Source organism: Silurus aristotelis, assembly GCF_946808225.1.
Source record: "Silurus aristotelis genome assembly, chromosome: 24".
In the NCBI taxonomy this organism is placed as follows: domain Eukaryota; kingdom Metazoa; phylum Chordata; class Actinopteri; order Siluriformes; family Siluridae; genus Silurus; species Silurus aristotelis.
The window spans coordinates 4880016-4895015 of record NC_139597.1 but is presented as its reverse complement, the minus strand read 5'-3'; the positions used below and the strand labels follow the sequence as shown (position 1 = coordinate 4895015).

Below are 15000 nucleotides of genomic sequence, written 5' to 3'. Positions count from 1 at the left end.
TATGTGTGTGTGCGCATGCGTATGTGTGTGTGTGCGTGTGTGTGTGTGTGTGTGTGTGCGCGTGTGTGTGTGTGTGTGTGTGTGTGTGCACACTCGTTTGGGTCCTTTAACTTTAATAGAGACACCAGGTGAGGCCATGCAGCACTAATGCACCGTCAAGCCTCTGGGCCGTGGACATTAGCATAGTGCATGCTGTGGGGCCAGAATGCATCAACACACACACACACACACACACACACACACAAACACGACTGTGACCACTTGACTGCCGGCAAAAATAGAAAGAAGGCTGGTGTGGCGCGATGAAGTGAGGTTACTGTTACTACCATGAACTGATGTTAAATTGAATACATTGGTACAGGGCCGTCACTGGTGGGGTGAAAAGTGTCATATAACTTGAGGGGCCCCACTGCCAACGGGACTCCACAAAATCGCAAGTTTGTTTGTCAACCTCTGACAGCATCTCCCGACACAATCGTACTTACAACCCCACAACTACACTGTTTTACATGTATAGGACAGGAAGAGCTGTATGATGCTATTATGAAAGCTAAATCAACAACATGTCAGTTAGATCCAATTCCCACTAAACTACTGAAGGAAGTGTTATATACAGCTGGTGAGCCTCTTTTAAATATTATTAACTCCTCACTATCGTTAGGTCATGTCCCTAAATCCCTCAAGTTAGCAGTTATTAAGCCCCTCATTAAAAAACCTAATCTGGATCCAAACACGCTATCGAATTACAGACCAATTTCAAATCTCCCATTTATGTCTAAGATTTTAGAAAAGATTGTCGCTGCCCAGTTATGTAACCACTTGCAGGAGAACAATATCTTTGAAGAGTTTCAGTCAGGTTTTAGGCCCCATCATAGCACAGAAACTGCTCTAGTTAAAATCACTAACGACCTGTTTTTAGCTTCAGACCAAGGCTACATCTCCCTATTAGTTTTACTAGATCTTAGTGCTGCGTTCGACACTATAGATCATGATCTTCTCCTCGATCGCTTACAGAATTACATCGGTATTCAGGGACAGGCATTAAGCTGGTTTAAATCCTACCTGTCCAATCGTTACCATTTCGTAGATTTAAATGGAGAGCTATCCAGGATAATGCTAGTAAATTATGGCGTGCCACAAGGGTCAGTTCTGGGACCCCTGCTTTTTACAATATACATGCTTCCATTAGGAAATATTATTAGAAGGCATGGAATTAGCTTCCATTGTTATGCTGATGATACCCAGCTATATATTTCATCCAAACCAGGCGATACAGCTCAATTAGCTCGCATAACTGAGTGTCTTGTTTAGTCCCAAATTGAATATACAAAAATAACCTACAATAAATCGAATAAATGCACATTTTTTATTATATTGATTAAATTGAGTATATGTCCATGTCGCTAGATTGTCGTTAAAAACTTGGCCCATGACAGGAAGTTTTCGCTAGTCATCGAGTTCTCACATGCGCGAGTTTCGGGTACGGATTCGAGTAGCGCAGTGTCGCTGTCTAGCGAAATGTATATATACTCAATTTAATCAGTTATACTAAAAAAGTGTAAAAAAGTTTTATGTTTTGCATTTCTTCCCCCTAACTGTACCGAACAGAACCAAAGCCGTGACTTGAAATCAGAGGTACAATATCTGTTTTGTTATTTTTAAAAGAGTACAATATACAATATTGGCAGAGGTCTGGTGGGGCCCCACATTTATATTTCTTACAGGGGTCCCTGATTATTCTAGTTACAGCCCTGCGCTTGTGGTTGAATTGAATTTTGTAGAATAAATCTCTGTGTGCAATTGAGAGCAGCAGAATTCTTGATGTAACAAATCATCAGACCTGAAAATGAAGCCTTATAATGATCCGTTCAGTCAGTTTTGTACTGCAAACATGAATGAAAGCTTCAACTTGCCCTTGCTGGTGAGTGACCCCGCTATAAGGTGACAATCAATCAATATAGGCCGTTATTTACCTCTGCATCGTGCATTAAAGGTTAGTCCCTTACATACAAACCTAATGAAAGCATCTTCCAAAAATATGATCCACGCTTAATAACGACGCTAAACATCTGCCCTTAGATGTCTGTCATTCATTTTTTTCAAAGAAAAAATGAATCCTGCTAATTTGTCAATACAGGAACATCTGTCTTCATGTACACTGAAGCTTCTCGCTGTCTTTTTTCGCAGATAAAAGCATTACTTCCTGCAGTTTAATAATCCAAGCATGTGTCTTTACGTATATCAGACTTTACTTTCTATCTTTCCCGGGGATCTAATAAAAACCCGTGTGGGATTAGCGACTGTTTATCTGCTGTAATCTGGTCACTAATGCTGTGTGGGATTAAGCACTTCCATGTGAGAATGAAAAGATGAGTTCGGTGTTAAAGTAACCCATGGAATGGACAGAGCGAGGAAAAAATAAGAATAATCCAGAGAGGGATGCTGAAAAAGATCAAAAGCGACCCATATAACCGAGAGATAGAAAAGCAACCTGATCCCAAATTCTATTCCCAAGATTCACGGGTTGAACTACATGGGCTCAGAATGTCAACCAAATCGGATGTAGGGCATTTCCTGTACAGTCCACTACACAGCGAGAACGGGGGCAAGAACCTCATTTCTACCCAAAGGGTAAAAATAGTTACGCTGACAGCGTACATACGATTTAGTAATGTAGCAGCAGCTGAACTATTAAAAAAAAGACATTTAAAATAACATAATTATAATAACAATAACACTAATATCATGTTTGCCATTAGCTAATTTAGCTTAGCATCTTATAGTGTAGCTAGTCTGAGGCTAGTTTGGTTTGAGCTACTTCCTGTACAGTTTGCTTTCTTTGCTTAGTAAATTGCTTTGTAGGTAGCTGACTAGCAATTTCAACCCACAGGCTTGTTTGGTTTCAGATAGCAAACTATCTTTTGCACAGTTAGTGACTTTTGTTAAATAGTTTGTAGTGTTGCTAGTTATTTTTATCCAAATTCTAGTTAAGTTGTAGATCGCAATATGTTTTTTTTTTGTGTCATTAGTCCCTTTTGCTTAGTATTTTGTCATTGAGCATTTTTAGCTATTTTTACTGAAAGGCTAATTTTATTGTAGATCATTAAATAGCTTTCCTATCTGCCTATTAGCTAGTTTTATTTTTTATTTTTTATTTAAAACGCAATTTGGGTTGTAGATCGCAAAGTATCTTTTGCGCCATTAGCCACTTTTGCTCAATATTTCTAACGCAGCTAGCTATTTTTATTTAAAGGCTATTTAAGTTAAAGAGCAGAAAGTAGCTTTCCTAAAGAAACGGTGGCCTCAGAATGATGAAAATGGACAAGAGAGGAAAAGCAAAGGTGCTGTGTTTTCCCTGATGGCACTGACATGGAAGGGATGGAAGGCAATGGAGGTTGGCATAAAGGGCCGGAAACGCTGGGAAACAGTCCCAGGACAGCTGTCGCTCTGCTGGGTCACCGAGAGGAACCAGGAAGGTGAAAGCTATGATTAGGACGAGCAGAGAAGACTGAAAGCAGGATAATTTTTCTGGTTGTATCCACTATGACATTTTAGTTTTTAATGCTATACTGCAGGGATGAGGATCTGAGTCATCATCCTGACCCTTCCAGATGGAAAAGATCGTAGCACAGAAGGTCTGGCCTAATTGTGAGCTAAGCCACCAGCTTGAATCGACATGTTTTTCTTTTACGGGATTCCTGTAGTGGAAAAAAAAAAAACTTTACTCTTTAATTCATTTTTTTTCGGGGGAAAAAAAAACATCTGGGCCACTAATCTGCTATTAAATCCTGGGATTTGTTGAAATAACACAGAGATTACCAGGGAAAGGACTCTGAAAATGGTGGTGGAGAGGGGTGTCTACGGAGGGCGGTGAGATATTGTGTTATTGTGGCATTAATGCAGGTTGTTTGTGCTACGCGTGGTAACGTGTGGAGTTGTATAAGAGGCTTGTCTAATCTAATTGCGTGTACAGGATGTCACAAGCACGTTGTGTCTCTATTGAGCTTCTAGAAATACAACCTCTCTCTCTCTCTCTCTCTCTCCCTCTCTCTTTCTCCCTCTCTCTCTTCTGCGCTAACTCTCCTGCTACTTAACAAGCTTTCTTTTCTTTCTTCACACTTAAACTCTAATAAATGCTTGACAATACGCCCGGCGGCAAAATTAAACCCCGCAGACCTAAAAATGTAACATCAATTAACATGCTAACGCGAATGCTGATAAAGAAAAATGTGCAAATGAAGGAACTGGCTTATGTGACAATGCCTGAATTAATCGGGTGGCATGTGTAGGTGGAGAGCAGGTTTATATACGACAGCAGGAACACAAAGTGATATTAAGCAGAAATATAAAAAAAATGCTGCCAGTACCTATGGAGCTGACTCGGGCCGGAGGTCCTCCGATGCTCGAGGGGGCGCTGTGCTTCAAGGATCCGGGACCCAGCTTCATGGCAGGGACCTGTGGGGAAGCGGGGGAGGTGGGTGACTTGCTCTCGGATGTCTTAGGCTTGGATGACAGATTCAGGGGCTGAGCGCCCTCGTCCTGCAAAGGCAAAACAGCAATAACACGTTTGGCCTGGCGTGATCTTTTTTTTTGTTTTGTTTTGTTTTTTTTACTTCCACTTCTCCTCGGAAACAAAGGAGGTGCCAAATAAAATTGCCGGGCAAACCAAAGCAACCAAGCGCAGGCCAAAGCAGGATACGATAATCATGAAGCAAGGATTAAACCGGATCAATTTCGAATGCTGGATTTATACACACCAAAGTTTCCCATGCAATTTGAAGCAATTGTGACACGGGCATTATCATGCAAGAGCACCTGTGTCAAGGAGCATGCTTATACAGAGCCATGCACACACAATTGAACAATCCTGGCACTACAGGGCCTCCAGAAGGAGAACACTTCGTGTTACAATGCTAAAAGATCAGCTATGTGGCACCTTACTAATTTGCGACTTGAGGACCAGAACCTGGAGAAACTTATAAATGGTCTATCTTAACCTTCACAAACATAGATTTCTCTTTCCCATAAAAAACAAGAATCAACAACCTTCCTAGGAACCCGTTATCTACAAATGTGTAGTAGAGGTCGACCGATTGAGATTACAACAGCGGCCTCTAAAGGCAAATGGTGTTTGTTTTTACATGTGAGACTGCGTGCTGCACGGAGGGCGCTATATTTATTATTTATAACATCATTATATTTATTCATTAATATATCCATATTTTATACACGTTTTTTTTTTTTTGTAATAAAGTTCAGTACTATTTTACATAGAGTGTAATGTTTTTTTTATTTATCAATCCAGTATCCATTTAAAAATCTATCGGTTGATAAATCGGTTATCGGAAAGTACGATCCAAACTGGTTATCAGCATAAGTAAAATCCACTATCCGTCGACCTCTCGTTGACGCACAGGCGAAAAAACCCAGAATCAGCGCAGATGGTCAAACGATGTGTTAATTCTTCCTACTTCAACTCCAAAACAGACCCTTGAGACCATATCAAGACCCCATTTAAGGGGAAGGTGGCAACCTGGGGCCTTGGAAGAGTTCTGGCAGATTTGGGGACTCTTGAAGAAGTGGGAGCGCAGTGATTAAGGCTTTGGGTTACTAATCGAAATGTTGGTGCTTCAAGCCCAAGTATCGCCAAGCTGCCACCTTTGGGGCCCCTGAGCAAGACTGTTAACCCTCAGAGCTCCAGTGCTGTATCAAGGCTGACCCCAGCATCCAAACCTCAATGGACCTTAATCTATGCCTAGATATTAACTTTTGGCCCATGTTTCTCAGAATCCTCTTAAAAATCTTTGTTAAACATGAAACCATTCTTAAATGAGAAAAAAATCCTCAAATCCAAAACTCAGCAGGTGACTTTATATTATGCCAGTTGTGAGAAAGTCTTGCCATGTGGACATCTATCCATGTGTGGGTCTCTAATTATGTTAATCATTGCCCCACTGCTGCCCTAATCACATCACCAGAAACACAGAGTGGGCCAATTCGATCAGGCAACACCAGATGCATCGGCGTCACCACCCTGCTCGATCAAGACAACACGATTATAATGAAGACTTGGCCATGTTACCAGGAGGAGCACGCCTCTTTCGAAATGCTTTGTGTGCTCAGGGACTCCACAGCGAAAGATTCTCAGAGAAATCATGGAAAGTGTGGAGAGAAGAACACCTGTGGGGATTGAATGGACTTACGTTGGTAGGGAATCAAAGCTGTCAATCATTGTTAGGCTGACATGGCAGCTTCGAGTCAACAGTACAGAGTAATCTCAGCTGCACATGCATTAACCCGAAGTATGCAACATCTGCTCGAACACCTGGCTTCGGCTCTGGATCTATTTCCAGCGATTCCAACAATTTCTGTCCATAATGGAAATTGCACTAATTTAGTTGCGATAACAAAATGTCCAAATATGGACTACTGTAACCACTGCAGAGGCAGTTTGCAGCTAAACAGCACAATCTATTACTTCAAATACACTGATGAGCCAAAACAAAACTTTCAGGTGACATTCAGGTGACATTAATAGCATGAATTATCTCAATACAATGCCACCTATCACATGGCTTAAATTTATTATTATTTACCGTATTCTTCAGACTATAAGCCGCTACTTTTTTTCCCACGTTTTGAACCCCGCGGCTTAAACAACGAAGCGACTAATTTATGATTTTTTCCTGGGATTTTCCCGGTTTCACAAACTTCAAGCCACAAAACTGAACCCCATAACATTAGACCAATGAAATTTCCGAACGGAAACGAAAAAACACACCTCACCTGTGTTCTGAGCTGCACGGCTTCGGGACAAAAAAAAGTTTTTTTTAAACGCACGACGATGCCAAAAGAAAAACTCCCGAGAGAAATAGTTGTGAAAGGAAGGAGGAAGACAGTGAACAATTACTCTCTTGGTCGGCTACTGTTTAGATACAAGCCGTTGTAACGCGTTGAGTCTGGGTCATGGGAGAGCTCGCTCACGTGGAGTGAAGTTACAGAGTCGCTTTTTCATCTTTTTCTTAATAGAATTCATTCTCATTAGAGAACCTTGAGGATCTTCTGTTCGAACAACAAGGACTTACTCACACCGAATACTGAATTCTGGCCCTTTTTTTTTCATTGGACTTGTCACTAAATCAATGAAGAAATATTTATTACAGATAATGCCTTGTTCTTTCGCACCCATTTTTTTTCCCCCTCCCTTGCTTTCTTGGATTGTTCTTCCGCAAGGCAAATCCTCGGGCGGGACGTAAGCCAATGCGGCTAAGCTGCTGAGAGGTGAATTTGGAGAGACTGGCTAAGCTGTGTGTGCTTGGCTATGCCCAGGCTTGGTTAGTGCCACACACAATCCTTGACATGGCTCTACTGTTATGGAGATCAAGCAATGGATTAGATCGGAAATTGCTCGCTAAAGCCATAATTACTTGCTTAGTGTTAATTGCAGTAAAACACGTCATTAGCCGCGATGTCTAAATGTGAGCAAGCGCTGGTTCGAAACAGCTCACGTTATTAGCTAAAGTGATGTAATAGTGATGCAAACAAATCTGAATAAATTATTCGGGATGAACAGATGATGCGTTGAAGATGGATACAAATAGAGCACAATGTTCTGGTGTTTCTGCAGGGATTCATAGTTATATTTCCAGTTGAGGCCATATTTTTAGATTCAAATACCAGTAGCTATTCTCAGTGGTGGACAGTAAGGAAGTAAATGGAAGTCGTTACTGTACTTAAGTAGCTTTTTCATGTATCTGTTCTTTACTGAACTATTTGCATTTGGGTAAACTTTTACTTTCATTTCATTACATGTGAAAGTTAAATATGACTTTCTACTCAACTACATTTTGCAAAATTAATCGTTCCTTTTTATTAATGAGGATTAAAACATAACTGGTCAAACCACCAATCAGGGTCGAGCGCATGCTCTGTTTTAAACTAGTTTTGATGGTTGCTTGGTGGCATCTACTTGTCACCAACATGCAGTTCAGCATCAGTTCAACAGCAAGCAGAACATTTAGAGCGGAATAAATGATGAAGAAACTCCAGACTCGAACTCGACACCACACACATGGCCTTATTTAAAGTGGTTGAAAAGAAGGTTTTGGGCTCATGATCATTTATTAGATATCAATCAGTGTTTGACTCATTAATATCATTCTATTAATAGATCGGTGTGCTGAGAGTCACATTCGAGTCTTTTCACATAAACTGAATTGATTAAGTAAAGAGTCTTGTGACAGTGATAAAGGGGAAAAGCATAGTATTTTGAATACTTAAGTGAATTTAAAGGCAAATACTTTTGTACTTTTAATCAAGTGAATGTTTAATGGAAGAATTTTTACTTTAACTGGGGTCACATTTTACCTTCTGTAGCTCTACTTTAACTCAAGTAGGTTTGTGTATTTCGTCCACCACTGGTTATTTTCAGATTCAGATTCTTCAATACCACTGATCGTGTCAACTCTACTACACCAGCACTGCCAGCATATGATATGCAGCATACCAGTGTCTTATTTTCTTACTTGCCAGAGTGCTGACATATGTAAGTGACATCATTTGCCCTGCTTCTTATCACCTTGCCTGACGTTTCAATTACCGAGACAAGTGTGTCCGCCTGGCTATTTGTCCTAATCGTGTCTATCCACACACACACACACACACACACACACACACACACACACACACACACAGCCTTGCGCACATGCACACACATACACACACAGCAACACTTGCCTCATCTGGTTCTTCCTTGTAGCTGCCAAACAGTTCCGTGGTCAGCTTGCAGTTTTAGCAGAACAGATTTACACCCACAGACTGTCCATGAACCTATACATCGTATAGCCTAGACGCCTACGAGAGCCTGTAGCAAAGTCTGGGAACACGCGAGCGCGATAATTACACACTCCATTGTCGTAAACCTGGAATTTTTTCGCAGCTCCTCAAAAAGAACTTTCTATAGGAATTGTTGCGGATTTGCTAGCGTATTCGCGTTTATCCCATTTTCTCTCTGTTTCATCATTGCCAGTTTCTGCCTGCTATCAATCACACTGCTAAATAGTGAGCAATCAGTAGCCAACAATTCGTCACAGAATTTCTTCCTAATGAGTCATTTTAAAAGGGGTAATATAGAGATCGAGTTCAAACGATACTTTCCAGTGAGAAACTCATGTGTGTACACAGGACGATGTCTTTTGGCACATTGACTTATGAAGGTCGGTGCTCCCTGTGACTGTGTGCCTTGTGCTGCGATCGGTTGGACTGATACAAAACTAGTCTCGAACCTTTTTGATACCACTTCGTACATAATTTAGCAATACAGAGCAATTTACATTACCGTAATGAATAAACTTTGCAGTATACTGTATATGTATGTGGCAACAGGCGTGTGGATGAGAGTGGGGGGCGGAGCAAACGCTGCTTTGTTTGCCCGCCTCGCTGCTACATTAGCCTGCCCTACAAAACGTACAATTTTGAAGCCATGTGGGTTATGCAGGTTTTTCTGGATTGTTCTGGATTTTCTTTAGCCCACATAGTTTAACTTCAGATAAAGTCAAATATACACATTTGTGCAATTCCAGAATATTTGGCACCCTTAAAAGCATCATTTTCTCTCTGCCGATAATGAAACAAATATTTATTATGAGACTGTTCATGGCAGAAGGTCCAAGATAAGCACCTCCAACGTTGTTATACCTTATAGGAGGAGGTTCATGCTGGTATTTTCTCTCCAAAACGTTTTAAGGTTCCAGTGTTTTCCAGCAAACGATTCTTGTATGTTTCTTTAACATATTTAAAAATGTCATTTTCAGGGTGCCAATAATTCTGAGTAGCCAAGAGTAGCCAATTCTAAAGTGTGTGGGTGTGTTTGTGTCCTCCTGAGCTGTGGACCAACCCCTCAAGGTAAATCACTTAAGCTGTGTGTGCCTCGGTCCAAACAGCTGTCTGACACACTGAACACCACTCCAAATGACTGGGAAAAGAGAGAAAAAAAGAGGACGGGAAAGCAAAAAGGATGGAGAGAGTGTAAAGAAATGACAGCAAGAGAGAAGGAGAGTGGGCACACTGACTTTCAGGGACAGAGCAGTGCTTAAATATACATGCTGCCCTCTGGCTCCCTGAGTGGAACCAGAGATTTTAGAATCCAAAAGGGACTGAGGTTGAAAGAAAGAAAGACAGAAAGAAAGGATAGGAATAGGGGAAGAAAATGAAGGGGAAAAATAGAGTGATATAACCTAATCCAAAATGACTGAAATCATTGGAGTTGCTGTCGCTGTACAGAAACGAAATTAACAAGTGCAAAACACATGCAAGGAAACTAAAAACATGGCTACTATGCTAAATTCATTTTAGCTACATGGTCGCACTTCTTATCTTTATATCATAGTAGAAATTAAACGATTCTTCTATGAATAGATTATATGCGCATACATGCAACCTGTTAGCCTTCGCCACAGCTTTGGGGACTCACAGCTGAAATGCCCTACTCAACTTTAAATGTTAACAGTTCTTGACAAAAATGTGCTACATACACAATTTAGATATCTTCGGAAAGAAGACACTTTGACCTTCACTGAAAATTATTTAAAGTTGCTACTGCTCTAAAAAAGATAAGAAGTTATAGATGATGAAGTACCTCGAATATAAAGTTCCTGCATTTAACTTTTTTTTTTTCTTCATATATAAATACATGAAATCAGTCCTGAAGCAATCCGGAAAAGTACTGGGTTGAAAGCCACATGTCTCATGAGTTTATATTTCAAATTTTACGAATATTTTCATGACAAATTGATTTATCTGAGACTATGTCTGATCATTTTCTCCCTCCCCCTGTTTGAGAGCCACTTGCTAAACTCAGGCGGCCATTCATACTCTATTCATACAGTCTGCATAGAAATAAATGGCTGACCGTTATAGGCTTTTGTTACACATGTTTGGCTATTGATATTGATTTGGCATTCATATTGATGGCAAGGTAAGCAGACAAGCTATTGTTTTACAGTCATGGCCTTTCGTATTGATGTGCGGCCATTCCAATCCCAACAATACACACACACACACACACACACACACACACACACACACACACACACACACACACACACACACACACACACACACACACACACACACACACACACACACACTTCAAGCATGTCTCTTATAAAAAATTGTAAAGGAAGATATATTGTAACTCACAGATGAAAATTAGGTTCAGATTTTCCATCCCCATGCAGATTTCCAAGTCTCTGTTTTTACTCCTCCCTCAAGAATATTTTCCTCGTCGCTGCTTTGTGCAAATCTCAGATAAAACAACTTATTGACTGTCCATTTTTTTTCTTCGTTTTCTTTTCTCTTTTGTAAACAAAACCCAGTTAGAACGAGCTGAAAACAGCTGTTTGTGCAAAACCAAAAGCTGCATCTACTTCCTGGTGTGTCACTGTGCACATGCTCCTCTCTTTGACCACTAAGAGTTTCTAAAGCATAATAAAACTAAGAACTCCCCCACATGGGGAATAAAGTCCTCCTATATATCATAAGAATCCTGCACTCATTAGCTACATTTTCCATCAATCATTTAGTTTCCATAATGCTACTAGCTGGAAAGAAAAGGTTTGAAATGATAGGTGGTGATAAAAAAAAAGTCAAGGCACCTCCCTATAGAGTGTAAACTGAAGCCCGAGATACCGCCTCTTTTACTGCTATAAATTTTTTTTAGTGGGTGGTCTCATTTGTATTGTAACACTATATTCTACCGGCCATAAAACTTTCTTTCGGCTTCTCCTGTTAGGGGTCGCCACAGCGGATCATCCGCATGTTTGATTTGGCACATGTTTTTACGCTGGATGCCCTTCCTAACTCAACCCTCCTCATTTATCCGGGCTTGGGACCGGCACTGAGAGTGGCTGAGGTTGGTTCCCTGACCGGGGATCGAACCCGGGCCGCAGCGGTGAGAGCGCCGCATCCTAACCACTAGACCACATTGTTTTTTTGTTTTTTTTTTACCAACAAGATGGCTTTTTTATGTGAAAGTTATTCCAAAACATATACAAACAATACATTAATAGAAGTACTGTGATGTTAACAAAAGTGCCTCGTTATTACAATAATTGTATAAGTAGTGCATTTTTCTATGCATGTTGTTTGTGCGTACTGCTTAAGCAAATACAGCAAATACATTCGTTATACGTTATCCATTGAAAAACAGTGATCTAAATTCTCTGCTTGAGGCTTAGACCTTTAGAATGAGTTATAGTTAGTCATGGTTACTCTTGTCACTTTTTATTTAATTTATTGTTAAACATTAACACCTCCAAACAATCGGTTGCGCTGGCACGGCGCTAAAGGCTAAGGGGTTAAATCAGAGTCTATGCGACTCAAATATTTGCATACAAATAGTACAGGGGCAACAATCAATTTCTGTTTCTAGATAACAGTTGGACCTCCTGTATTTGGAAGAGGCACTAAACATGATCAAAGCCGTCGTTTGCGGTTGTCATCAGCTGCAGCAGCACTTCAGCTACCCCAGTCCTCGTCCCTCACCATCTCCAGCCACTCCATATAAATGCTAATAGAGAACGAAAAGCACCCATGAGTCCAAGTAGCAGCTGTATGCATTACACAGAAACGCCTCGCATGATGATTGGCAGGGGGCCGCAGCCAATCGATGGCCGCTATACTATCGGGGGGTCAGGGGCCAGATGCCTGAGCGGCCTCTGGAAATAATACGGCATCTGCAACTCATCAGGGAGAGAGGGGAGAAGATGAGGGTAAATTTATGGTTCCGGAAAGAGAGAGAACAGGAAGAGAGCTACCTAGGTAGTCGACAGGAGTTATCCACTTCTAAAAGACTGTTCTATTTGGAAGGGTGGGCTAGGGGGATATTTCACCAAATAGTCAGCGCATTATAAAAATAAAGCATTCTCACTTGCTAGTTTGTTTAGAGAAGCTTCATCAAATCTGTATTGGTAATAATTTTGAATCCAGCAACAGTTTTAATGAAGCAAAGTACGAAATAAGAGTCGTCACTGATTTATAGAGGCATGGCAGCTTTGTACGAAGATGTTTTGACAAAAACTGCCACTTCTGGATGGAAGACCAACCCATTTAGAAGGGTGTGGATAGCGTTTACATTTAGTAAATGCCCTGGTCCAGAAAGACTTGGTGAAACTGGGATCTGAACTCAAAACCGTTGGTTCCGAGTCCAATACCTTAACCACTAAGCTACCATCTCCTCCCATGGTAGCAGTTAGTTGGTTCAGGACACCAGTTCAAACTGACATGGTGGGCAATACAGTTGCTCCAATTCAGGAGCAGAAGATTAGTTACCTAGCTAGTCCCCATGTTTGGTGAAGGAATTGTCCATGTTGAGAATAAGGACCATCTCTTTCAGGAAGGGAGGCCGCCATCTTTTTATTGACACTTCTCAAGTGTCAATCTCATTGCTGTAATTCTCTCCAGAGGAGGCTTCAGCAAATCATATGAAACAAAGTAAAGTATAAATGTCTTCTTCTTTGGCATTTGTATTAGGAATTGGCAAATAAACACCATTTGGAATGGGGTCCCCAAACATATTTGAAAGCAGTTGGCAAGCTTAAAACCATCAAGGTGTATCAATGAATAGATAGTGTAAAAGTTGTACAGGTAGAGTCAGAGCAAATTTGCATCGTTCAGACAAACAGGCTGAAGTCTGAAGGCAAGGTTAAGAAAAGCCTCAAGTGGCATGCTCTTTAGACCAATCACAGGCACACTTGTGAACGATATGGTAAGGGGGAGCCTTCAAATGATGTCTGCTTGCTCCAGAAATTATGCCATATTGTTTGTGGAAGCCAGAACTCGATCTCCGCATGAAGTATGCTGAGGGCTGGAGGAGCCATGTGGCTCAGAGCCAGACCTTGCCCTCTCTCTGTTCAAACAGACCCCATTCTCTGTCCAGTTCTGATCTGGGTCTTGACAGAGGCTTGGTAGTGAGAGTGCTAAACACATGTTTATTCAGCAGCGGGTTGCCCCGTGGGTTGTGCCAGTGTGCACCGGGCAGGATGGAAAAGGCTTCACTGGGGGGCGACCTAGCTCTGAGGCTGACCACTAGACCAGCAGGAGGGAAGAACAGCTTTGCTGGAGCCTGTTATCTCTGCATCGCCTGGTATTCATGGAGTTTCACTTTATGCTCCATTAGACCCGACCTCATTCCTTGTTACACACTCACACACACATTTACTGTTCCCAGGTGAAGTCACAAACATCAAATTGCCCCAAAATGCCCGAAATGGATAACACTCCTGCCAAAGAATAGCAGTTATTGTTTTTTCTTTTTTAATTTATAAAAAAAAAAGTTTCAATCCTACTTAAATTCATCGGAGGTTCTGGGACATTTTTAATCAATAAAATCAATAATTTATAATTCCATCAACATCTGTTATGTTCTCACTTGCAAAGACAGAAGAAGCAACTTGCCCGGATACAGAGACGACAAAACAGAAACTCATCTGTCCTGACTTACTTAGCTGCACCAGACACATACTGACACTGGAGACTCCTTTAATAAATGGCAAATAAACCAGTATACACCAATCAGGCATAACATTATGATGGGCATGGGCACCTGACTGGTTTGTAGCTACTCAGCCCCAAACGCAACAAACTGTGATGTGCTGTGACACCACTCTGACACCTTTCTTTCAAAACCAACATTAACTTCTTCAGCAATTTGAGTTGCAGTAGCTCGTCTGTTGGATCGGACCACAGGGGTCTGCCGCAATGAGGATCAATGAGCCTCGGCCGCCTATGACCCTGTCACCGGTTCACCACTGTTCCTTCCTTGGGCCACTTTTGATAGATACTAAGCACTTCAGACCGGGAAACAATCCGCAAGAGCTGCAGTTTTGTAGATGCTTTGACCCAGTCGTCTAGCCATCACAATTTGGCTCGGGTCAAACTCAAAGTGGTATATACACTGATCAGTGGTCCTGATCAGTGTATATACCTTCCTTGTAGAACCCA

At 41.2% G+C, this 15000-nt stretch overlaps 1 protein-coding gene across 28 annotated transcripts in view; it reads right to left on the bottom strand.

Annotated features, from left to right (window-relative positions):
* Positions 1-15000, bottom strand: part of sox5 (SRY-box transcription factor 5) — a 244954-nt gene that overhangs the window by 9917 nt on the left and 220037 nt on the right. For 16 of the 28 annotated variants that reach the window (XM_083527975.1, XM_083527977.1, XM_083527953.1 and 13 more), the window contains one exon: positions 4368-4539. In XM_083527975.1, coding sequence (XP_083384101.1) covers positions 4368-4539 — 172 coding nt within the window. The remainder of the gene's footprint in view (positions 1-4367; positions 4540-15000) is intronic. The other 12 variants (XM_083527961.1, XM_083527964.1, XM_083527969.1 and 9 more) reach the window with 1 other exon arrangement.